Source organism: Ovis aries, chromosome 21 (genome assembly GCF_016772045.2).
Source record: "Ovis aries strain OAR_USU_Benz2616 breed Rambouillet chromosome 21, ARS-UI_Ramb_v3.0, whole genome shotgun sequence".
In the NCBI taxonomy this organism is placed as follows: domain Eukaryota; kingdom Metazoa; phylum Chordata; class Mammalia; order Artiodactyla; family Bovidae; genus Ovis; species Ovis aries.
Genome location: NC_056074.1, coordinates 46,663,223 through 46,689,157, shown reverse-complemented (window position 1 = coordinate 46,689,157; position 25,935 = coordinate 46,663,223). Strand labels below are relative to the sequence as shown.

The window sequence follows — 25,935 nt, the reverse complement described above, 5'->3', positions numbered from 1 at the left end:
CTGCTGCACCTGCATTGCCCCTCACCCTGCTGCCCCCACAGCATCGCCCCTCACCCTGCTGCCTCCACATCGCCCCTCACCCTGCTGCCTCCACATCGCCCCTCACCCTGCTGCACCTGCATTGCCCCTCACCCTGCTGCCCCCACAGCATCGCCCCTCACCCTGCTGCCTCCACATCGCCCCTCACCCTGCTGCCTCCACATCGCCCCTCACCCTGCTGCGACCGCATCGCCCCTCACCCTGCTGCATCAATGCCCATGAACAGTGTGTCCCCCAAACCTCGGGGGGTCTGAAGCAGGGGCTCCATAAACAGTGGAATAAACAGATGACTGAAGGTGAGCACAGGTGAGCCAGTGGCATCTGACCTGCTGAGCCAGCTGCAGGCACGGCCCTGGCGTCCTCAGAGCCTCCTGGGTTGAGCTGGCCTGGCAGTCAAGGCAGGAGCATCTCCCGGCCGGATCTGCCTGCCCCACGTGCCCGTGCCCCCACCCTGGTGCTGACCTGTGGGGATGGGGGCAACAGGCAGGGGGCCGCAGCCAGCTCCCTCGCTGTGCGGCCACTCAGGGCCTGTCAGCCACTAGGGTGCCCGTGGCTGCTTAGCATAGGGCCACAGCCTTCCAGCCTGAGCTCCTGGAGGTGTGTGGTGATCCCGGCCACCACGACCAATGACCCAGGCTGGAGAACATCACCCCCAGAGAACATTGCTCCAACCAGGGGTCGGAGGTCAGGGAACTGGAGGCCACAAGGATGTGGCTTTGGCTACTCAGTCAGCCCCAGGGGCGCTGTTGTCCTGGGCTCACGGCAGCAGCCCTCCTGTGCTCATCCCATCTCCAAGGCCGTGCCCCCTGTGGCTCATGTCTCGCCTCCGCCTCCCCATCCGCTCACCACGACCCTTGCCTTGGAGCTGGACCCATCAGGGAACCAGGATGAAGAGGGCTCAAGGGCCTCCCCTTAGTTACAGCTGTGAAGACCTGTTTCCCAAATGCGCATACTCATAGCTTCTGGGGCTGGGGTGCAGGTGTGAATTTTGGGGGCCACTATTCACTAGCTTCACTCGCAGCCCAAGATAGGGTGGTCCAGAGGGCAGGCAGGGCATCCCGCACGGCCGAGGGTCAGAGTCCCCGCAGGCCTGACCATGCCAGATCATGGTCACATCTGCCCTGGGCTGTTCCCACTTTCTGGAAAGTCCCCAGGCCTCTCACCTCTGGGACAAAGACCCTGGGCGTCAAGCTGACTGGTCACTAAGGTCCTTCAAGCACTGGAGGTGGAGCCACATCACCTCCCCCGCCCCTCGCCCCCACGGACTAAACCCACTGTGTCCCCTGCTCCCGAGATAACAGCCAAGGTCCCCGGAGACACAGAGCCTGTTCCTGGGCTCCACTCTGCAGCTCCCAGGCAGGCCCGGGGGCTGAGCATCCCTGGGACCCCCTGCCATTTGGGGAGGATGCCATCCAAGCCCTCCAGGCTGGCCGTCTCAGGCACAGTGGCGCACAGCCGACCCGCCCACCCGGCCTGTGTCCTGGCCCTCACCTTGCCCACCTGACAGCCCTGCTGGGGGAGGGCATCTGTGGGGACCAGCGGCCTGGAACCTGCCCTCAGAGCCTGCATACCTCCAGAGGCCCTGTGTCCTTGCTTCTGAAACCACTGCCCTGTCCCGCACCACCCTGCCCCGCACTGCCCTGCCCCGCACCACCTGGCCAAGGTCTTCCTGGGGTTTATCGCCGGCCACCAGCATCAGAGCCGCAGCGGGGCGGGGGTGGTCTGTGCTGAGAGCAGGCCCGTGGCCGGCCTCCCGACTGAAGGAAGCAGCGGCTCACTCACGTGCCGCCAGCCGCGTGTCCCCCGGCTTCATCCTCGCAGCCGCTGCGGGGTGGGGGGTGTCCTCACAATGCAGGAGGGGTCCCCAGCCTGCAGTCCCGAGTGGGGCTCCCCGGGGCCAGGGTCAGCATGAGCACTGGGCACCCAGGGGGAGGGGAGTGAGAGCCACCTGCCTTGTGGGCCTGCCTTGGGGGCCAGCAGCAAGCATGCTCCAGCCAGAGCTGCCCGGTGGGGAGGGGCACAGGCCACGTGTGTGGACACGGTCCAGCGATGGGAGGGGGTTAGGATGGCCCGGGCTGAGGAGGCTCGGACACCACCGTGGAGGAGGTCCCTTCCCGGCCCAGGTGTCCTGCAGGTGGACACGACTCCACGGTGACCCCTGCAGCCGTGGGGCATGGGGAAGCGGGCACGCCAGGCACTCAGCTCTGGCCTTTGCCGACAGGCTAGCTGAGCTGGGGTGGCAGACACGCCTCCCTCCTATCAGGCCCAGGGGCGCTCCTCAGGGAGTGGCCTGGTGGGTCCCCACGTCAGCAAGTCGAGGCTGTGAAATCAGCCTTATCGGCAGGGATGTTGTCTCAGGCGGAACTGGGCTGCCAAGTCTGGAGGGCGTTCCCTGCCCCTCCCGCGGCCTGGGGGGCAGGGTGGCGGCAGCTTGGGTCAGGGGCCTAGGAGGGCCAGGCGGGGCGGGCAGCAGGGTGGCCACTGCTCGGTGCGCGGCCTGGTCTCCAAGGGCCTGTCCTGCCCCTGATCCTCTTGGAGCTTCTGCACTGGGGGCCAGGTGACGCTAGGGTACAGGGGGCCTGGCCTGCCCAGGGCCCTGCTGGGGAGGGGCCACGGGAACCCGCTGGGCAGTGTCTACAGTGGCATCGGGGTGCCTGGTGTGCCCAAGAGCACATGCCCTCTGCCTGGACTCTCAAGAGGGGACCCCCGCCCACAAGTGAGGAAAAAGTCTCAGGGGCGCGTCTGCCTCGCATGAGGTGAGCTCGCCTCATCCCGCAGGGCCGGGCACCTCGCAGAGACACGCAGTGTAGGAAAAAAGGCAGCCCCGTGGGGAAACAGGGAAAGAGAGGCTGCCCGGGATGCGGGCAGGGCCAGGCCGGCAGTGGGCACTGTTTAGGTGGGCACTGCTCACTCATGGCGGGGGTGGCACCAAGTCTTCCTGTCACTGCTGCCTGGACGTGGGAGGTGGGGTCACAGAGAGGGAGGGGGGCCAGGGCTCCAGGGCCCTGGGGGTTACAGGAGGGAGGGGCAGAGGGCCGGGGGTGCAGACTCACAGCTGCCGGGGCCTCCACATCCGCCAGGCTGAGCCTCGTCTTCGCTCCCAGAACATCAGGTTCTGGGTCTGCCCCCAGGACCCCTGCCAGCTCCCAGCTCTGTGTCCACTTCATGAAGGCCCAGCCTGCATCCAAGCCCCCCTGCACACCCCTGCACGATGCCCTTCCCTGCCCCGAGCCTGTCCTCACCCCACCTGCCCCTCGGCCACAGGTGGGCAGCTGGTCCGAGGTCAAGCTCCCAGGCCAGGCCCTCCAGCTGGCCCTGGACCTGGGTATTCCTCCTGGGAGCTGCAGCCCCGAGGCGCTCTGGGTGGGGGCCTGGGCCTCGCTCTGGCCCAGAGCCAGGGGGCGTCTCCAGCGAGAGAGGAAGGCAAACACCCCTTTGTCTGCAGCCTCAGCTTCTGCTTGAGGGTCTCAGGGGACAAAAGCCAGGTGGGCCAAGGAGCCTGCAGGCTGTCTAGACGGCCCCACCGGCGGGGGAGGACAGGGACGCACAGGTGTGGTGGCTGGGAACCTGCAGAGGGGCTGGAGCCGGGGCACGGAGCCCGGCCGTGGTCCCGCCCTGCCGCCCTCCTCCTGCCCCTGCTTGGCCCTCCGCGAGGTCACCTCCTCCAGGAAGCCGGCAGGATGTGGCTTCCCTCCTGTCTCCCCCACTGGCCTCAGAGCCCCTCCAGCAGGCCTGTGATGGGGGAGCTGCCTGTGAGACTTGATCTAAGGGGCCGGCCGGGGAGTGATGTCCTGCTGTGGTCCAGTGTTGCCCGGCCTCTGCCACCGGCCATCGAGACCCCCTGTCCTGGGAACCGGTGGGCTTCATGCCTGTTTCTAACCATCGCCCCTCACAGGCCCCCACTTCCTCTCTGCATCCCAGCCCCCGGAAGCCCGTCGCCAGCCTCCATCCTCAGCACGCGGTGTCCTCCCGGCCCCGTGCAAGCGTTCCTCACCCAGGTGTGCGCGCTGTTGGAAACGCCCTGCGGCCTCCGGGCAGGCCCCCTCCTTGGAGCACTGCTCCCCTGGCCTCCTGTCCGTCATCTCCAGACCTGCCAGAGACCCGGTCATCACCACCCCATTCTTACTCCATCAGCCCTGCCAGGATTTAACTCTTCAAGGCCATTTTCTCCTGGCACCCAGCCTTCTCATGTGCTCACAGCTCTCTGCTTATTCAGGATTACTTTATTGCCCTGGGCAATAAAGATGCAGAAATAGGAACATCTCTAGCAATACTCTTGGCCCAGGGTTCTGTCCTCTGCCACAGCGTGGGGCAATGCCCCAGGAGCCCAGGTCCCGCAGCGACGGTGCCAGACACAAGGCCCCAGCCAGTCCGCAACGGACGTGCCTGCTGCGTGGGCCCCAGTTAGAGCTTGGAGAGTTTGAACCTCGGACTTTTAACAAACTGACTGATACGCTAACCCGTCACTGAGCCCCGGGACGAGGAGAATGCACGATCCGCTCCACAGAAAGTGCCAGAGGCCTGGAGAAGTTACTTCATAGCAGGCAAACCACAAGCAAATAAAACCAACTGGAGCGGAGCCCTCAAAAAGAGGCATTCGCTAGCATGAAGGAAACGTTTCTGCTGAGAGACAGAGGAGACGTAATAGTTTTGTAAGAAAAAAATACAACAGAGAAGTGAAGTGTGCTTCAGAAGCTATCTATTAATTCAAGGACTACTGACTCTGAAACAAGCAGTGAAAGATGGAGCATGAGAGATGGCTGATTAGTCCCCCCAAGACCAAGTGACCCGCCGAAAGGTTAACTCCCTGCTGACCCAGAACAGAGCCTTCTCCTGAGGACGAGAACAGGACCCAGAGCCTCGGCATGCATCCTGCGCAAGGGTCCTGTGTGCAGTAAAATCCACTGGGGAGTAAAGAGAAGGGGCAGCCGAGGACGAGACGGTCAGACAGCATCACCAACTCAGTGGACTCGAACCTGAGCAAACTCCAGGAGGTAGTGGAGGACAGGGAAGCCTGGCGTGCTGCACACCATGGGGCCAAAGAGCTGGACACGACTGAGCAACTAAGCTGCCACCAGCATCCCCACCGTAAGGCCACAGGGACCGTGAGGATAATGCCAGGCCATACAGCAAGTCTCAACAGACTTTTGAGAGTTGGTATCATCCAAGCATGTTCTCTCACTGAAATATAAATTCACTAAAACCCAGAAACAATAGTTGGTAAGAACACCCTTAAATGTTTGAAAGTCAAGCAGCATCATGAGTTCTAAATAACCTATGGATTGAAGGTGGCCCAGTAAGAATGACAGCTGATTTCTCCTTGGAGATAACAGTGGCCAGAGGATGATAGAAGAGCATCCTTCCAGAGCAGCAGCCAACCACCAGTGGAGCTGAGGTGAGCAGGAGCAGAGCGCCAGGAGCAGAGCGCCAGAAGCAGCAATTAGAAGGCAAACACAGGTGAAAGAAATTTCAGCTTTCTTAGTTTCTCTTAAAGAACTATTAACTGTTCAAAGCAAAAAAAAGAAGGACTTGACTGGTGGTCCAGTGGTTAAGAATCCTTCTGTCAAGGCTGAGGATGTGGGTTCGAGCCCTGGTCCAAGCAGACTCTACATGCTGGGGAGCAGCTAAGCCACGCACCCCAACCGCAGAGCCCGTGCGCTCTGGAGCCAGCGCTCTGCGACAAGAGGAGGCAGCGCGGTGAGAAGCCCTCAGACCACAGCGAGGAGCGGCCCCTGCTCGCTGCAGCCAGAGCACGCCTGTGCAGCAGTGCAGACCCAGAGCGGACAAGAGCAAGCAAATCAGGGAGCGAGGCGAAACACCGGCCATGAGCGTGAGCCGCACACACGGAGTAGCACACGCGGAGTAGCGCCCACGGAATAGCGCCCAGGCAGTAGCGCCTGCGACACGAATAGCGCCTCCCACGGGGGAGAAATGGAACCAGAATGTTCTAAAGTCCTCACGGTTCAGCCATTTCCCAACAAAACCTTTGCTCGATCCCTGAGAACCACAATGTCAATTTCCAAAAGAAAATATTTGTTTCAACTGTAAGTTTCCAGGGCAGACATTGAAGCCCAAATTCACATTTTTGTTTATGACACTCATCAGATAAATGTTCTCACACACAAAAGAAATAAAGTTCTTACACCTCACACTGAGGTATATGATGTTAATTCAGAATAGATTCTGATAAGTTAAGGATGATACTACAATATTTTAAAAAGCCACTAGAAATATAAACGTAGGCAGGTGAAAAGACAATGTGTGCGAGCGCGCTCAGTCGTGCCCACCTCCTTGTGGCCCCACGGACTCCCGCCAGGCTCATGCTACGGGCCCCCTGGACCCCTGCCAGGCTCCTCTGTCCATGGAATTTTCTAGGCATGGATTCTGGGCAGGGGTGTCATTCTCTCCTCCAGGGGTTCTTTCCGACCCAGGGATTCAATCTGCGCCTTTTGCAGCCCCTGCATTGGCAGGCAGATTCTTCACCACCACACCACCTGGGAAGCCCCAAAAGTTGATAGAGGTATTCAAATTACATATTGAAAAATACTTAACCAACTATGCCAATTGTTGGCAAGAATGTGGAATAAGTGTCCAACTTTTCGCGACCCCATCTCCTCTGTCGACGGGATTCTCCAGACAAGAATTCCGGAGTGGGTTGCTATGCCCTCCTCCAGTGGGTCTTCCCAGCCCAGGGCCTGACTGTAGAGTGGAACAAACAACTCTTTTGGAGGTGGAGGAAATGTCATATCTGGATCGCAGTGGCGGTTTTGTGAGTGTAAACGTTTGTTAAAACTCATTGACTAAGAGCTTGAAACGAATTAATCTTATGGTGTGTGAATTATATCTCAATAACGTTTACTTTAAAAGAAGAAAAAAAATTAATTGAAAGGAAATCAGGAGAGGAACAAAGAACAGGAGCGTAAGACACAGAACAAACTGAGAGATGGGAGGCTGAAGCCCGACTGTGCGGGCGCCTGGCAGCTGAGGACACGGCAGGAGAAAGCCTTTCTGAGCTGAGGCACGATGTGAGTTTTGCTCATTTATTTAGCTGTTTGAGAACCTGACTGTCCTTTTTCACTGAGCAAAAGTCACAAGAACAGACAAAGCCCTTGCTCTCATGGGAAATAAAACATAGTGGGACCATCATCTTCTGGTTCTACAGTCTCATTAATCAGGGTATAGTTGAAAAAGGAACATAATTCCATGGGAGTACACTCTTCCTGGGAGGTGAGCCACCGGAAGCAGAGAACAGCCAGAGAAGGTGTCCCTAACTGGGTGATGGAGGCTCAGACACAGGTGTTCAGCTGGAGAGGGAGAGGACAGGGCCTCTGAACACGGTTCAGTCCAAAGATTATTATTTCTATTCTTTTTTTAAATGATTTTTTGATGTGGACCATTTTAAAGTCTTTGTTGAATTTTGCTACAATATTGTTTCTCCTTAATGTTTTAAAGGCATGAGGCATAGGGATCTCAGCTCCCTGACCAGGAGTTGAACCCACAGCCCCTGCCATGGACAGCAAAGTCTTAACTGCTTCAAGCTCTTAGACCACCAGGGAATCCCAAAGGATCAGAAAGAATAAATACTCCCCATGTACTTTTCCTGGAAACTAAAAGGACTCAAAGACATGCTTGGAGATGATACAATCAAGAAACGATCTCTGTGGATGTCCCTGGCGGTCCATTGTTTGGGACTCTGCCCTCCCAGTGCCTGGGGCAAGGATTCATCCCCTGGGTGAGAAATAAGATCCACAAGCTGGATGGAGTGGCCTAAAACAAAATTCTTAATAAACTTTCAAATTCTGTTAAAAAAAAATTGCAGCCTGAATAGGAATGCTCAAGAATGAGGAAGCTGCGAGCTAAGGAGGCCAGCGGGGATCCTGGAGCACTCTGGCGTGGGTGCCACTCAGGTGGCCTCGTGCTGTGGCAACAGCTCTGAGTGCGAAGATGACAAATAGCTCTTGCGGGACAGACACAAGGGGTGAAATTGTTATCACCATCCGGGGTGAACATTCCAGAATAATGCCTGGAAGAACAGAAGGGTGGTGGCTTTTCTGCCATCCACAGTGGTGAGTCAATATTGTTGGAAGAAAAAGATAGTCTCTATGGTGAGGTGAAATTACAGAGTGAGGGCCCACAAGGCAAAAAAGGCAAAGCAAACATGAGCCAAGCGGCGAGAGAAGGCGGGCTGAAGAGAGAGGCAGAGGGGCACCGACACGGCCGGGGGAGCCCACTCTCACCTGTGACGGCGAAGGCCCGTCCAGCCCCTCCTGAGCACGAAGCTGCCAGTCAGGCCGAAAAGGGATGAAGGTACCCACAGGCTGACTGCACGTTCTGTGTAAGAGACGTGTCTAGAAACCACGCCACAGCACCCGAATGTTCGTTGCAGCACTATTTACAACATCCTGTTCCTGGAAACCTCGTAAATGTCCATCAGCAGAGAAATGGGCAAAGAGGATGCTGTGCATCTGAGCAGTGGAATATCACTCCACCACGAGACAGAGCGAAATGGCGCCATTAGCAGCAGCATGGACGAACCCAGAGATGATTCCGATTCAAGCAAGTCAGGCAGAGAGGAGAAATATCGTCTGACACCCATTACATGTGGAGTCTAAAAAGAAATCGTCCAAATGAGATTAGAAAGCAAAAAAGAAGATTCACAGACTTAGAGAACCACCTTATGGTTGCTGGGGGGACGGATGGGGGAACGGATAGTTAGGGGGTTGGGGATGGACATGTACACACGGCTGATTTAAAATGGGTGATCGACAAGGACCTGCTGTACAGCGCTGGGAACGCTGCTCAGTGTTATGTGGCAGCCTGGATGGGAGGGGAGTTTGGGGGAGAATGGACACACGTGTTTGTGGGGCCGAGTCCCTTAGCTGTTCTCCTGAAACAGCCACAACATTGTTAATCGGCGATACCCCAATGTAAAAGAAAACGTTTAAATAAATAAATGAAAACCCACGCCACAGAAAAGTCAGAGGAGAAAGGCAACACAAAGTTGACAAAGGCCAGAAGCAGAGTCACCGCAACAGTATCAGTAAACCAAAAAGCAGGGTGAGGACAGGGAGTGTAATAGGACAAAGGGGAAGATCTGGGTCAGCTGACTGCCCTGAGTATCCTTGATAGAGCAAGAGACAGAAAATCAACAAGGATGCGGAAGAATCGAATGCTGTCCACCAACAGGATCTAATCACCATTTGCAGAACGCTCCACCCAGCAGTAGCAGAACGCACGGTTTCAGGTGCCCACAGAAGATACACACCAAGATGGGCTGTATCCTGGGACACAAAACAAATTCAACAAACTTAATGTGACTGAAACCACGCGGAGTCTGTCCTCTGACCACATAGCCAGAGAATCAGATTAGAAACCAGTCGACGAAAGGTAACAAGAAGACCTCCACATGCTCAGAACTGCGTTTCTAAATAATTCATGGAGCAGCGAGGAAGCCTTGAGGGAAACACAAAGATCCATGCAAAGGACTGAAATGAAAACTCAGCCCATCCCAATCGAGGGGCAGAGCTAAAGCAGCGCCGGGGAATGTTATATCAGCAAGTGCACATCCTAGGAAAGAGGGAGCGTCAGATCAGGACACGAAGCTCCCACCTCAGAACCTAGGAAGAGAAGGGAAAAACAGACTCAGGTCAGACGGGGGAGTAAGCAAAGACAACGGCAGATTTCAGTGAAACTGAAAACAGGAACGAAATGAATTTTAATTCATTCAAACGAAGGAAAGGAAAGGAAAAATGTCAACGAAATTAACAAAACTCTAGAAAGTCTGCAAAGAAAAAAGAGAGACGACCTAAGCTGCCAATATCAGGGATGAAACAGAGGCTGTCACTACAGACCCCACAGTCCTAGAAAGGATGATGAGCAAGTGCTGGAAACGAGAGACAGAAACAACAACTTAGATGAAATTCACCAGTTCTTCAGAAAGCACAAGCTACACAGCTCGATATAGACAGTTTGTACAGTCTTGTGACCCTTACGAAAATTAGATTCATAATTTTAAACTCCAAAAGGTGAACCTGGGGTCAGACTGTTTCAGGAAAGAATTTTTTCAACCTTTTAAAGAATTGACACCAAGTCTGCACAATTTCTTCCAGAAAATAGAAGAGGAGGGGCTCGTCCCAATTTATTTCACAAAGCTAGCGTTACCCAGATATGATCATAGAGGCAGCACACAAAAAATTAAAACCCAACTCAAAACTACAGATCAACATCCCTGATAAATATAGACACGAAAATGGTCACTAAAGCCACAGCACACAGAGTTCACTGGAGAGAGTTCATAAAGAGAATTGTACGTTACGGCCAGGTGGGGGAAGTAAGAGATGTAAGGCTGGTTCAACTTCAAAAGGTAATGAAATCAACTGTCTTAACAGGCCAAAGAGGAAAAACCACACGTGCTCATCAGCTGATGCAGAAAACACTCTTGACAAAGTTCACCACCTGTTCATGATAAAAGCTCTCATAGAAATAAGAATGAAGGGAGCTGCCTCAGCTGGATGAAGGCCATCCACAAAAAGCTGTGTTTCTAACGCTGACCTTTGCAGGGAGAGGTGAACACTGGGAACCAGAGAAGGACACCCATCTCATCACTCTTGTTCAATAGGCCTGGAAGTTCTGGTCCATGCAATAAGGTGAGGGGAGGAAGTGAGCGTCCAGGTTGGATGAAATGAAGCTGTCCCTATTTGCTAATAACACAAACGTCTACACAGAAAACTCGAAATAATCTATTAAAAACCTGCAAGCACGAATCAGCCAGTTCTGCAAGTTTCAAGGATACAGGATAAACGTGTAGCCATGAGTTGAGGTCCTACGTCTTAGCAGTGACCAGGTCGTCGCTGACCACTGTATTAAGATCGCAATATTGTGGGCTCAGTGGTGTGGAATCCGCCTGCGAGTCAGGTTCAGTCCCTGATCCAGGAGGATCCCACATATTGTGGATCGGCTAAACGCACGCACCACAGCTACTGACTCTGTTCTAGAGCCTGGGAGCCTCAACCCCTGAGCCCACGGGCCCTGGAGCCTGCCCTCCACAACCAGAGAGGCCACTGCAATGAGGAGCCCATGTGCCCACAGCTCAAGAGAAATGAAGACCCAGCACAGCCATAAATCAGAAACCAAAATGATAGAGAGAGTACAGTGCCATTCGCAACTGCTCACATCGATTGAAAAGTTAGGTGTGGCTCTAACAAAGCGTGTTTAGGACTCACGGGCTGAAACCTGCAAAACACTGATGAAAGAAATCTAAGAGGGTCTGAACAGACGGAAATGTTCCTGAACTCAGCTGGCTGCTCACCTGAAGGATCCAATGCTAAGAGACAGATGTTGGGTAAATGGAAAGGTAGCTTTACTGAGGAAGCTGGCAGCCCTGGAGAAAAGGGGAACTCATGTCCCAAAGAACCAACTCCCCGGCTGCCAGTAAGAGGGCAAGCGATTTTCAGGGATTGTTCAGGGTGCACAGGTAGGGCGAGGGGGCCGAAAGAAGCAACTGAGTCAGCGCTGACCTTGTCGTGAAACTGGTCATGTAGTGGTCTCATGAGCGTCATCTTGACGGTTTTAATTTTAAAGTTAATCTTCAACTCCACGGTCATTTTTTTTTCTTCCTGTTTCCTTGAGGCCAGTTCTTAGAATTGTGCAAGATGGAACAGCTTATGTAATGACTAACGTCTGATCATCACGCAATTGGCTTTTTCCAGTTTCAGCATCCATGAAACAGCTCAGTGGGTATTATCTGCAGCCCCTGAGGAGGAACAAAGACCCTTGACTTTGTTTTATGGCTCAACTATTATTTGGTCTTGCTTGACTGTTTCCCTTTGCTTTTGCATCTTCTCACTTCTCAGATTAAAGTCATCATTTGGAACTCAAGGAATGCCTAGGAGGCTAGTTTTTCCATAAACAAGAGGGAGATGAGGACGGGAGTGAGGTCTGTTCCAAGAAGGCCCCACAGGGTCCTGTTCTCTTAGAGACATGCCCTGTTTATGCACTGGAGGACTTGGCAGGGTAAACCTGTCAGTTCTGCCCAAATTAGCATACAAGTGCAATGCAGCTCTATCGAATCCCAGCAGGAATGTTTGTAGATACAGACAAGATTATTCTAAAACTCACAGGTAAAGATGGAGGAGCTAGAGCAGTCAAAGTGACTTTGAAAAAGAACGATGGGGGAGGATCACTGTGCCTGATGCTAACATTTCCTGTGTAGTTGAATGAAAACTGCGCGATGGTGGTCGTTGTTGAGTCGCTTGGTCGCGTCTGACTCTCTGTGACCCCATGGACTGCAGCACGTCAGGCTTTCCTGTCCTTCCCCATCTCCTGGAGCTTGCTCAAATTCATGTCCATTGAGTCGGTGGTGCCGTCCAACCATCCCATCCTCTGTTATTCCCTTCTTCTCCTGCCTTCAATCTTTCCCAGTATCAGGGTTTTTTCCAGTGATGGGCATTTTGCATCAAATGGCCAAAGTATTGGAGCTTCAGCTTCAGCATCAGTCCTTCCAATGAATATTCAGGACTGATGTCCTTTAGGATGGGCTGGTTGGATCTCCTTGCAGTCCAAGGGACTCTCAAGAGTTTTCTCCAACACCACAGTTCAAAAGCATCGATTCTTTGGTGCTCAACCTTCTTTATAGACCAACTCTCACATCCATACGGGACCACAGGAAAAACCATAGCTTTGACTAGATGGACCTAGTCAGAAGAGTAAGGTCTCTGCTTTTTAATATGCTGTCTAGGTTGGTCATAGCTTTCCTTCCAAGGAGCAAGCATCTTTTAATTTCATGGCTGCAGTCACCATCCACAGTGAGTTTGGAGCCCAAGGAAATGAAGTCTCTCACTGTTTGCCTGGTTTCCCCATCTATTTGTCATGAAGTGATGGGACCAGATGCCATGAGCTTAGTTCTTGAATGCTGAGTTTTAAGCCATCCTTGTAACGCTCTTCTTTCACCCTCATCAAGAGGCTCTTTAGTTCTGCTTTGCTTTTTGTCATTGGGGTGGTGTTATCTGCATATCTGAGGTTGCTATGTTTCCTAGCAGTTTTGATTCAAGCTTGAGCTTCATCCAGCCCAGCATTTCACATGATATATTCTGCACAGAAATTAAATAAGCAGAGTGACAATATACAGCCTTGACAAACTCCTTCCCCAAATTTGAACCAGTCCATTGTTCCATATCTGGTTCTAACTGTTGCTTCTTTACCTGCATACAAGTTTCTCAGGAGGCAGGTAAGGTGGTCTGGTATTCCCACCTCTTGAAGAATTTTCCACAGTTTGTTGTGATCTGCGAAGTCAAAAGCTTTGGTGTAGTCAGTGAAGCTGAAGCAGATGTTTTTCTGGAGTTCCCTTGCTTTTTCTAGGATCCAATGGATGTTGGCAGTTTGATCTGTAGCTCTTCTGCTTTTTCTAAATCCAGCATGAACATCTGGGAGTTCTTGGTTCACGTGCTGTTGAAGCCTTGCATGGAGAATTTTGAGCATTACTTTGTTAGCATTTGAAATGAGTGCAGATGTGTGGTAGTTTGAACATTCTTTGTCATTGCCCTTCTTTGGGGTTAGGATAAAAACTGACCTTTTCCAGTCCTGTGGCCTTTGCTGAGTTTTCCAAATTTACTGGCATATCGAGTGCAGCCCTTTCACAGCATCATCTTTTCGGAGAAAGGAGCAGCGACCCCACAAAAGACTGAGCCAAACTCGCCTGTGAGCGTTTTGGAGTCTCCGGTGGAGCTGCGGGTCAGCGGTGGCCTGCAGGGGCCCAGGGGCACTGACATGCTGGCCTGAGTCCTTTTGCGGAAGGTTGCCATCGCCCCTACCCTAGTTTGGCTGGAGGCCAAACTACAGGGAGGGAACACAGCCCCACCCATCAGAAGAAAATTGGATTAAAGGTTTAATGGGCATGACCTTGCCCACCAGAGCAAGACCCAGTCTTCCCAGCAGCCAGTCCCTCCCATCAGGAAGCTTGCACAAGCCTCTTATCCTCCTCCACCAAAGGGCAGACAGCATGAAAACTAAGATCACAGAAGACCTACCAAAATGACCACATGGATCAAAGCCTTGTCTAACTCAATGAAACCAGGAGCCATGCTGTGTAGGGCCACCCGAGACGGACGGGTCACGGCGGAGAGTTCCGACGAAACATGGTCCCTGGAGAAGCGAATGGCCAATGACTTCAGCATTCTTGCCTTGAGAAGCCCATGAGCAGCATGACAAGGCGCAAAGAAAGATCCTATACGAAGATACAAAGAGAATGTAGCCACTGGGAGAGCATATGTGCACACCTCATATTCACCAAAGGATTAGTACCTAGAATATAGAACAAACACTCAAAATTCAACTTTAAGAACCAAAGAATCCAATTAGCAAATGGGAAAGAGATTTGAAGAATCACTTCTCTGAAGACACGGAGGCAAAGAAGCACATGGGAAGACGCTCAGCAGAGCATCTTGCCCACCAGAGCAAGACCCAGTCTTGCTGCTCTAGGCTGTTGCTGGTGCTCAGCCTCTCAGTCGTGTCTGACTCTTTATGACCGCGTGGACTGCAGCACACCAGGCTTCTCTGTCCTTCACTGTATCCCAGAGTTTCCTCAAACTCATGTCCATTGAGCTGGTGATGCCGTACAACCCTCTCATCCTCTGTCGTCCCCTTCTGCTCCCGCCTTTAGTCTTTCCCAGCATCAGGGTCTTTTCCAATGATAGGCTCTTCTCATCAAATGGCCAAAGTATTGGAGCTACAGCTTCAGCATCAGTCCTTCCAATGAATATTCAGGACTGCTCTCCTTTAGGATAGACTGGTTTGATCTCCTTGCAGTCCAAGGGACTCTCAAGAGTCTTTTCCAACACCGCAGTTCAAAAGCATCAATTCTTTGGTGCTCAGCTTTCTTTATGGTCAAAGTTTCACATCCATATGTGACTACGGAAACACCATAGCTTTGACTACTTGGATCTTTGTTGGCAAAGTGATGTCTCTGCTTTTTAATACCCTGTTTAGGTTTGTCATAGCTTTTCTTCCAGAGGGAAATGCAAATTAAAGCCATACTTGTCAGCCTGGCTAAGAAAACCACGATGCCAGGTGCTGGTGAAGACGTAGAGAGAGTGGCTCACTCACCCATTGCTAGTGGGGATGAAAAATAATACAATTACTCTGATGGCACTTTGTTGCCAAGGTTTTAAAAATCTAAATATGTAAATGCTGTTTAATGCAGAAATTGCTCTCAGATACTTATTTGTCCCAGAGAAACGAGAACAGACGTTCAAACCAAAGCCTGTGTGCGTGGCTTCACTGCAGCTTCATTCGTAACAGCCGAAACCTGGCCACAGCCCAAATGTCCTTCCGCAGGTGAATGGATGGACACGCTGTGGTCCAGCCACACCCCGGGGTCTCACTCAGCACTGAAAAGCAGGGAGCACAGAGTAGTCTGAGCGAATCTCCAGAGAATTATGCGGAGTGAAACGAGCCGGTCCGCAAAGGCTGTGTGACATCCTGGGAACAAGCATTACCGAACTAGAGGAGAGACGTGTGGTTGTCAGGGGCTGAGCAGGAGGGAGTGAGAGCAGAGGCAGGGCGGGCTCCTGGAGGGGCTGCAGAGGCTGAGTGTCTCGGCCACGTCGGCGGCAGACACGCTGTGAAACGTTACCCGCCAGGGAGGCTGGGAACCGGTGCCTGGAATCTTTCTGGATTATCTCTTAGCGCTTCATGAGGGTCTACTATCTCAAAATAAGAAGCTCAGTTGCAAACAAGAAACAACACCTCACAGGGCTTCCCTGGTAGCTCAGCGGCAAAGAATCCTCCTGCCAACGCAGGAGACACAGGCTTGGTCCCCGATCTGGGAAGACCCCACGTGCTGTGGAGCCGCTAAGCCCGCGCTCCATGGCTACTGAGGCTGTGTCCTGGAGTCCAGGACCCACAGCTGCTGAGCTCACACGTCCCAGCTACTGAGCTCACACGTCCCAACTGCTGAGCTCACCCATCCCAACTACTGAGCTCACATGCCCCACCCTGGAGCCCGTCCCACCCTGGAGCCTCTGCTCTGCAACGAGAGAAGCCGCTGCGGGGGGGCTTCTCACCGCAACCGGAGACTAGCTCCTGCTGCACCTAGAGAGGCTTTATCTTCTCAGGCTCCAGAATCTTCTCAGGACTTGAAATAGCTCAGCTGGAATTCCATCACCTCCACCAGCTTTGTTCATAGCGATGCGAACACCATCCTGGTTTATCTGTGTCCTCAAGATCTTTTCTTAATGTAGTTCTTCTGTGTATTCTTGCCGCCTCTTCTGAATATCTTCCCTTCTGTTAGGTCCACGCCATTTCTGTCCTGTATTGTGCCCATTTTTGAAAAGACAAAAAGATATGACACCAAATTATTTACCAGGATTTTCTGAAGTTGAGGGTGGCAACTTTTGCTTCATTTTTTCTCTCATTAAAAAGAACCGCGTTGGCCTCTCCTTTGGGGTCGGCCCGCCCTAATGCCTCGGGGGCGCACTATCATTTGTTTACAGAATAAAACTGTGAGCTGTTAAAAACAATTGTGTTACTATCTGTGTGACAAAGGGCTTCCCAGGTGGTGCTAATAGTAAAGAGTCCACCTGCCAATGCGAGACGCGTAAGAGACGCGAGCTTGATCCGCGGGTCGGGAAGATCCCCTGGAGGAGCGCATGGCAATCGACTCCAGTGTTCTTGCCTGGAGAATCCCATGGACAGAGGAGCCTGGTTGGCTACAGTCCACGGGGTCAATAAGAGTCGGACACGACTGAAGCGACTTAGCACGCATGCACACACGTGTACTTATCACGTTAACCACATCTAAGTGTACGGCTCAGATGTACAGAGCGACCCGCGTCCCTGTGCGTCTTGCCCACCGTCCAGCTGCAGAATCTCAACCGCCAGCTGAGCCCTCGCTCCCCTCCCCCACGGCCCCGGCCCCTGGCCCGCTTCCTGTGTCTATGGCGGCGACCCCTCCAGGGGCCTCCCGGAGGCAGTCAGTGTCCGACCTCGGTGACTGGCGTATTTCAGCGAGAACCGTGTCCTGCAGGCTCCTCCTGTGCCGAACGCCCTTCCTGCTCGAGGCTGAGTGACAACGTCCACCGTGTGGATGGAGCTCCGTCCGCGTTCCCCTCATCCGTCCATGGACCATGGACCCCTGGGCTGCCTCTCCCTCTGGGTGACTGTGAGGACCTGCTGAGAGCACGGGGTGCGCGCATCTCGCTGAAATCCTGCTCTCATTTCTGGGGACACGTCCAGAGGCGCCCTGGGTCACACTGTGAAAGACACCTTGAAAATGTGCTGATGCATTCGCCCCCACCCCCCGCTCCAACTGCTGACCCCTTCGTCCTGGGCTCAGCCGCTGAGCTGAAGAGCTGACCCTCAGCAGGCCCCCGGGGTCACGGTCAGGGCCGACTGGACGGCCTGGCACTTGGCCGTGTTCTCCTGTCTTCTTAGAGGCTGATGGGGCAGCGATGGGGATGCTTCCCTGTCCTGATGCAGGCAAGTGGCCTGGCAGCCCCCTGCCTGTGGATGGCAGTGCCCAGGGAGGGGCTGGCACAGAGCTCTGAGGGCAGAGGAGGGGCCTCTTCGAGGGTGGGCTGCTCCCTGGCCCCTGGCTGCCGAGGGAGGCAGGTGCCTCCTCGGAATGGTCTCAGCGGGCCATCCCTCCCCGGCCCTGGGAGGTGGGAGATGACTGCTGAGTGGGGCGGGGGCTGCGGAGGGAGGCGTGGGGAGGGGGCAGAGGCCTCTGGGCTTCCTGGGGCAGGTGCAGTGAGGAGGCAGGCAGGGCTGAGAAGCTGGGCCCGGGCAGGTGAGCGACCCCAGGGCTGGCACTGCCCTACCAGGCCTGCATGGAGCGGGGCCCGGCCGCGGGGTGCGGATGGGCAGGGGCAGCCACGGGCAGTGCTGCTGGAGCTGCGGGTCGGGGCTCAGGGCTTCTGCTTCCAGGCCCGCTCTCGGGAGGAATTCTGTTTGCCCAGTGACTCAGACGAACAAACACGTGCAGAAGGGTCCAAATCAGTGCAGCCCCGCCGTGAAGCCAAATTTACTCTCCTCCCGCCCCGGGGGCATCTCTTGGTGTCTCCGCCTCCCAGGCCCCAGGGCCAGGCAGGAGGGTGAGGGCACCTTCCTCCTTATCAAGGAAGTCCCCGGGCTGGGAGAAACTCGGGGCCACCCTGCCCTTTCTGTCAACAGTGTGATAATTCCTGTAAGCTATCGCAGGTTCCCAGCGCCTCCTGCCAAGGTGGCACCCACTTCCTCTTCGCGGGCTCGAGGGGTTCCGTCTGTCTTTGTCCTGGAGTCGTCCCCTGCCACACGGGAGACGTGGCAACCTTTCCCCAGACTGCTGGTTTCCCACTGTGACATCAGGGCCCAGAGCAGCGCGTCTGGTGCGTGGCCGGGGGGGCGCACCCTTGGCCCCACAGGGTCCCCTCAGTCAGGCATGGCCACGGGCCCCGGATGCTGAGAATCTGGGTCATGAGTTCAGACGCCGCCAGGCGAGGAAGGCGCTGCCCTTTCGACTGTGACAGTGCAATCAGGCCCGCGACGCCCAGTGACTCCAGACTCGTCAGAACACACACAAAGTCAGGGGTGACACCGCGTGGCATCAGGAAGTCTCCTTGGGGGGCCCCGTGAGGGTGGTGGGGGCTCTTCTGGGGACCAGACGCAGCTCGGGAGATGCTCCCCTGAAGTCCATTCTGTCCTGTGATCACTGATTTCCAGACGAGGCACAGAGAGGGTGATGTGCTTGCCAGGGACACACAGGGGCCAGGACACCACCTCCTCCCAGGGTCTGGAGCCCCTGGCCCTGGGTTCAGATCCTAGCCAGCCCCTCTGAGGTCAGGTGCTTCCCACCTGTGTCACCCAGAAGTGGGGACACCCACAGACCCTACCTCTCAGGAGTTGTTGGTGTCCTATGGACTGAATTACACGGTGAAGCCTCCAACAAGGGCACCTGGCCCGCTAGGGCCCACTGATTGTGTCGGAGCAGCCTGCCCTGTACTCAGGGCATCTGAGACAGGGTTGGCAGAGTGTCCGCCGGGGAGACAGCCATCCACTCCACCGTCTGGGCACCATCTGTGGCTGGTCCAGGCCCGTCCTTTTCCTCAGGGGACAGGGTTGGAGTGACCTGGCATTTGGGGTGCAGGCGTCCACCTTCAGGTTGGAGGTGCGCCCCAGGCGTGAGGATGGAAGTCCGGTCTCCCCCCTGCGGCCCCTTGAGGGCACCAGGCTTGTGGAGGGTGGCCTGGCTTCCAGTCATCTGGCCACTCAGCTGTGCTCACTTCTTTGGCCTGGAGGGGCGGAGGTCAAGCCCCGAGTCCCACACGGGAAGGGCCGTGAACGGCCCTCTCTTGCGTCCCCGAAGCTGTACCTGCGTCCCCAGACAGAGCAGCCACCTCGGCAGGGAGCAGGGAGTGTCGGGCCCGAGGGCGGCTGACGGGACTGCTTGGCGCCCCAGGTCCCGAAGCCACCGCAGCGCAGACCCCAGGCGCCTGCCCTGGGATGGTGACCGCCCCCCAAAGCTGGGAGGGGTCCCAGCGCCGGGCAGGTGGTGCTGCAGCCGGTGTTCCCTGCCTTGGTCACTGGTCAGAAACAGCTGGGCTGGGCCGGGCCAGGGTCAAGATCAGGGTCGGGGTCAGGCAGCCCCGGGTCCAGAGGGGCGGACGGGTGGGCTGCGTGTCTGAGGAGAGATCTGTGAGGACCGTGCTCCCCCCGGGTGCCTGGGGTACTGCCCGCCCTGGGAGGAAAGCGCTGGGCCGGCTCCCTGACCCTGCTCCTGCCGGCTCCTTGCCCACCATGGGGCCTGGTTCTCAGCGGATCCCGGCTGGCAGGCATTTTCCCATCATCTGGTCAGTCACTCATAAGCACAGGGGCTGTCTGATGCTCACATCCCATCCTGAATCGGAGCTGCCAGAGCAAGTCTGGCCTGGCCTGCATCCTGCCCATGTCCCGCCACAGTTTTCTCGTCGCCATGGCAACCCGTGGGAGCTCCAGTCAGGGACAGATCCCAGTCCTCTGTCCACATAGGCACTGCCCTGCTGGACCCCAGCCCTCCGTCCACACAAGCACTGCCCTGCTGGACCCCAGTCAACCCACAGTTCATCAGGTCCAGGTTGGGGCTGGCAACAGCCCAGGGGCAGGTGACCCCGAGGAAGCAAGGCCTCTGGGACCACCGCCCTGCACCAGCCACGTCCCCATGCGTAGCACCCTATGTGAACCCTGGACACGCAGCCGTGGACTCCATTTAGAGGGGGAATCTGAGGCGGCCCCAGCTGGGCCCCTTCCCTGTGCAGCCCCTCGCTGAGCATGCAGACCCCGAGAAGAGGACGCTGGAGTTTAAGGGGCCCCCCTCCAGCCCCGACCCTTCCAGAGCCCCCACTGGGTGTAGGGGGAGATCCCAGGGAAGAAGGCCCTGGGCTCCCGGGCTGGGTCACTGGGCCACTCCGGCCCCGACGCCAGGCCCTCTCCCCGCGGGGTGCTTCTTACGGGGTTCCCCTGCAAGGCAAGCCAACCCTGGGGTGGGGCATACGCTGGTGGCTCAGACCAGGCAGGGGGCGAGGGGGGCCCATGTCTGTGCCCCCCGCCAGCGGCGTGGATGCTGGTTGTCCTGCTGCCTCCCTGCCTGCCTGGGGTCATGAGAACGGTGGGCTCACGTCACTGCAGCCTCCAGCCTCCACCCCCTGACCCGAGCTCCGGCCCCCTGAGGCCGACCCTCAAACCTCCCCCAAGGCACGAGTTGCCCACATCCAATACCCCAACCACGAAAGCCACAGCCCTTTGGAGCCAGACGCATCCCTTGGCCTTTTCCCCTAGGGACGCCCCCGGCCCCGCACAGCACCAGGCTGCCTGTGGTTCAGCTCTAGAGCCGGGCAGCCGCGCGGGGACGGTGGGGGCACGAGGCGGCAGCCGGGGTGCGGGCCGCTCACACTGCACCCCTCAGCCGGGCCTGTGCGAGCGGCCAGCAGCGCTCATCACTCACACACTCCTCACTCACTCACACACTCACTCACTCACACACCCACTCACTCACACACTCACTCACACACCCATTCACTCACACACTCACTCACACACTCACTCACACACTCACTCACACACTTACACACTCACTCACACACTCACACACTCACTCACTCATACTCACACTCACACACCCACTCACACACTCACTCACTCACACACTCACACACCCACTCACACACTCACTCACACACTCACACACTCACTCACTCACACACTCACTCATACACCCACTCACACACTCACACACTCACACACTCACACACACTCACACACTCAATCACGTACACTCACACACCCACTCACACACTCACACACCCACTCACTCACTCACACTCACACTCACTCACTCACATACTCACTCATACACCCACTCACACACTCACTCACACATTCACTCACACACTCACTCACACACTCACACACTTACACACACACTCACACACCCACTCACTCACACTCACACACTCACTCACACATTCACTCACACTCACACACACACACTCACTCACTCACACACTCACTCACACACCCACTCACTCACTCACTCACTCACACACTCACTCACACACTCACTCACACACTCACTCACATACTCACACACTCACTCACATACTCACTCACTCACACACCCACTCACACACTCACTCACTCACACACTCACACACTCAATCACACACTCACACACCCACTCACTCACACACTCACTCACACACACACTCACACACTCACTCACTCACACTCACTCACACACACACCCACTCACTCACACACTCACTCACACTCACTCACACACTCACACACTCATTCACTGACACACTCACTCACTCACATACTCACTCATACACCCACTCACACACTCATTCACGCACACACTCACTGACACACTCACTCACTCACCATACCCCACCTTCACACTCTTGTTCTGTGTGAGGTGTTCTTTCTACCAGATACCAGGGTAAATCGGGGGCATAAGGAGGGAAAGGCTCTGGGATAGAAAGCTAGGTGCCCAGAAGGAACTCAGGACAGGCCCCAAGAGCCAGAAGCCAAAGCTCCGGGGCTCCTGAGCCAGGCCTGCCTCAGCATCAGAGGCCCGGCCTGCTGCTCCGCCCCAGGGAGAGCCTCCTGGCCAGCCCCTGTGGCAGTGGAGCCCCCCAGCTGCAGCGGCTGCTGTGTGTAGCCACCTGGGACTGAGGTCCAGCCCCAGCACAACACCCTGACGGGCCCAGAGCCCACACACCCACGACCTGAGTGGGTGGCCGTCACCAGCGTGCCTCCTCAGGCAGAGTCTATCATGGCCAAGACCACCAGGCCAGTTTCTGGGCTGGTTCGCTTGGCATCGCCCCTGCCCCTCAAGGAAGACACAGGCCCACGTGGGATGAGCTAGCCTGGGGCTGCTCACCGCCCCCTGGGAGCACAGCCAGCCTCCCAGGCAGCACTGGTCCGGGAGGCAGGGTCCTGTCACTGGGAATGCCGCCCCTGAGCCCCTGTGCAGTGAGGGTGGGGCCGGCCCAGCAGCCCCCGCAGCAGGAAGCATGGGGTGGCCTCCAGGCACAGGAGCTCAAGGGTCAGCCTCACAGAAGCCTGCCCAGCCAGGGTTCAGAGCTGGGTGCCCAGTGAGAGGATGCCTGAGCCAGAGCTTAAGGACCCAGGAACCACATCCCAGCTGCAGACACACCCATCTCTGCTGTCTTCAGCCGCGGGCCATCCCAAAGCCAGTGGCCACTGTTTACCTGGGTGAGGGGACTTGCAGGCGTGGCCCCGCCCTCCCACGTGAGGCTGATGGGGCCGCAGCCAGCTCCAGGACTACAAAAGGCTCCTGCCTGCTCACAGCCGTCCTCAGAGGCCGCCTTGGGACTTTCTCCCACACGCCATGGGTGTCGGCCGGAGGAGGCTGGCCCCACTCTGGGCCCTGGCCCTCACTCTGGCCTGTGCCCAGCACACAGGTAAGGTGCCCGCTGGCATCCCCAGGCCGGCCGTGACGGGAGCCTGGAGCCCCCACCACCTCTCAAGCCCTAGAGAGGCCCTAGTGCCAGGTGGGCAGCAAGCAGCTCGGAGGCCTCGCCCAAGGCTCTGAGAAGCTGAGGGTGCCCGTGGGCCGCTCTTCCAGCTCGCTCCTGCTCCAGGAGACTGTGGCATCGGGGAGGGGCTTCTGGGGCTGTAGGGTCCAGGTAGGGGTCGGGGAGGGGTCAGCCGTGCATCTGTGAGCCTCTGGCTGCAGGGTGCCATCCTCAGAGGCCTCTCCCACTGGGGCTGGCATCTCCCACCTGCTTCCCAGGGCACAGCTGGGCCCCAGACGTGTGTAGGGGCTGCTCAGCCCCCAGCGCTTGGCAGCTCAGGGACCATGCCGTGTGGCTGAGGTGCCCCTGCCCCAGGTGGCTTGCATGCCCTGGTGCCCAGCCTCCTGCAGCCGGCTGCCTGCAGTGCTCAGGCCGAGGCTGCCCGGCTGGGGGCTCCCTGGACACGCCTCAGAGGCAAGGCAGGTTCTTGGGGAGGCCTCTGGGCTGACTCTGCCGGTCCCCAGGCGCTGCCTGCCTGGCCTCCGCGGCGCTGAGCTCTGCAGTGGTGCTGAGCTCCTTGTTTCGGGTGCGGCTCTGTCTGCACTCTTGGTCCCAGGTCTCCAGCTGGCTCTGGAGGGGCTGAGCCAGCCCACGGCCTCAGGGTCTGCCCCTCGGATGGGCTGCTGCCTGGCAGGTGCTCCTGCCTGTTCCCCTGTGTCCTGAGCAGGGAACCAGGGTCTGGTACCTGGTGGATGCTTGGTGTGCGTGGTGGATGCTTGGTGTGCGTGGTGGATGCTTGGTGTGCGTGAATGCACCATGCTTGAAGGAAGGGCCCCTGGAGAAGCTGGCTCAGGGCCGGGGGGCTCACCGGAGGGCATGGTTGAAGGAGCCGTGGCCCAGCGGAGGGCCTGGGGTGACTCAGAAGAGGGCCTCCCAGGCCCCCAGTCCGCGTGGAGAACCCCACCCTCCAGGCCCGCCCCCTTCCGTCGTTGTGTCCTTTGGGGCCAGCTCCAGCCCAACGCCCACTCCCCTTCCTGCAGGCCAGGCCCGGAACAGCGCTGCAGAGCTCAGCTTCGAGCACCCAGACCTCCCTCCTGCCCCTCAGGGGCCTGGCGGTGAGTGGATCCCCCACCCGTCGGAGCCCCCGCCCCACTCAGGAGGCACCGCTCAGGCTGCTCGCCGTCTCCTGGTCTCACGGCGAGGCCACCGGCCGCAGAGCAAGGGCAGGCTCGGGGACACGCCTTGGTCTGCTTGCCCCCTGACAGGGCTCCCTGGGAGGCTCGGGGACACGCCTCGGTCTGCTTGTCCCCTGACGGGGCTCCCTGGGAGGCACACCTGGGCCTGAGCTCAGCACGGAAGCATGGTTTGCAGCCACAGGTGTTGATTCAGGCATTTTTGAGATTCCGGAGCCGGGAACTCCCGGGTGCAAACAACATCAGGGCCACGTGGGCATGAGAGCTGACCTCCGCTGCTCAGCTGTGGGAATCTCTGCTGGCCCTGGTGCTCATGCAGCAGCGAGGTCACACACACAGCAGAGCCCAGAGCTCGGGAGCGGGCAGCCCTGCAGCGGTGGAGGCCCTCCTGGGGGTCGAGCTGGGGGTGCTTGAGCGAGCGTGTGAACACCTGCCTGTTCCCTCAGGCACCGGCCTCCGTGGAGTGACCATCCACCCGCCTCTGAGGACCGCCCCCGTGGTGCAAGGTGAGGCCACGAGGCCAGGTGGGAGGCGGGCAGCCATGTCTGCGGAGACCTATCTCTCTGGAGCCGGAGGTGGCGGGAGGGTGCGTGGCTCCTTGCGGGGATGAGGGCACGGCTTTCGGGAGGTCCAGGCCATGTTGCCAGTGTCCCTCGGAAATGCCCCGCTCTGTTTGACCGCAGCCCTGAATGCGGCCCACGGTGGGCGGGTGTGCAGCACGTGGGGCGACTTCCACTACAAGACCTTTGATGGCGACGTCTTCCGCTTCCCCGGGCTGTGCAACTACGTCTTCTCCGCGCACTGTGGCTCCGCCTACGAGGACTTCAACCTGCAGCTCCGCCGCGGCCCCGGGCCCAACAGCACTGCGCCCAGCAGGGTCACCATGAAGCTGGACGGCCTGGTCGTCAGGCTGGCCAAGGGCTCCATCCTGGTCAACGGCCGCCCGTGAGTCTGGGGCCCGGAAGGCACGCGTGCTCCCGGGACCACGCAGGGCGGCCCCAGGCCCCCAGGCCCCCACGCTCTGCCCCCTGTCTCTCCTGGGGGCTCAGGCTCTGGCACTGCGCCCGGACGCAGCCCCTCCTTTGTGCTGCTGACGCTCGAGCTCCATGCTCTTGGGTCTTGGTGACCTGGTCGGGATGTGAGCTGAAGGGCCTCCCCGCCTGTCCTGACCTCTGCTGCCCGGCCCTCTCCCTGCAGAATTCAGCTGCCTTTCAGCCAGTCCGGGGTCCTCATCGAGCACAGCCACGGCAATCTGAAGGTGGCGGCCAAGCTGGGCCTGGTCTTCATGTGGAACCAGGACGACAGCCTCCTGGTGAGGCCGGGGCCGGGGGTGGGGCTGGGGAGCCGGGAGTGGGGGGCTGGGGGCGGGGGTCCTGGCACATACCTCCAGCCCAATAGCCTCCTGGTGAGGCTGGGGCCGGGGGGCCAGGAGTGGGGGCCAGGGCCGGGGGCTAAGGGCGGGGGCCCCAGTAGGTACCTCCAGCCAACAGCCCCCCCAGGGAGGGAAGAAGGTGCTCTGGGTGAAGGAGGGTGAGAAGGCAGATCCCACCGTGCTGGGGGCCCAGGGCCCACACCCCACGGAGACGCCGTGTGTCGGGGAAGTGTCTCCTCCAGGACACACTCCTGCTCGGGGTCCCGGCTTGGAGGAACGAGTTGGGGGGTCCTCTGTGAGGAGCTGCAGCTCCGACCTCCTCGGGAGCCTGGTCCATCGT

General features: G+C 57.3%; 1 protein-coding gene across 4 annotated transcripts in view; it reads left to right on the top strand.

The window, feature by feature from the left end:
- Positions 1-22,871: 22,871 nt before the first annotated feature.
- The window catches only part of MUC5AC (mucin 5AC, oligomeric mucus/gel-forming), a 28,276-nt gene continuing 25,212 nt past the window's right edge, over positions 22,872-25,935 (top strand). For all 4 annotated transcript variants that reach the window (XM_060404374.1, XM_060404375.1, XM_060404376.1 and 1 more), the window contains exons 1-5: positions 22,872-22,976; positions 24,071-24,145; positions 24,670-24,729; positions 24,907-25,168; positions 25,421-25,535. In XM_060404374.1, the coding sequence (XP_060260357.1) occupies positions 22,904-22,976; positions 24,071-24,145; positions 24,670-24,729; positions 24,907-25,168; positions 25,421-25,535 (585 nt within the window). In that variant the 5' untranslated portion in view covers positions 22,872-22,903. The remainder of the gene's footprint in view (positions 22,977-24,070; positions 24,146-24,669; positions 24,730-24,906; positions 25,169-25,420; positions 25,536-25,935) is intronic.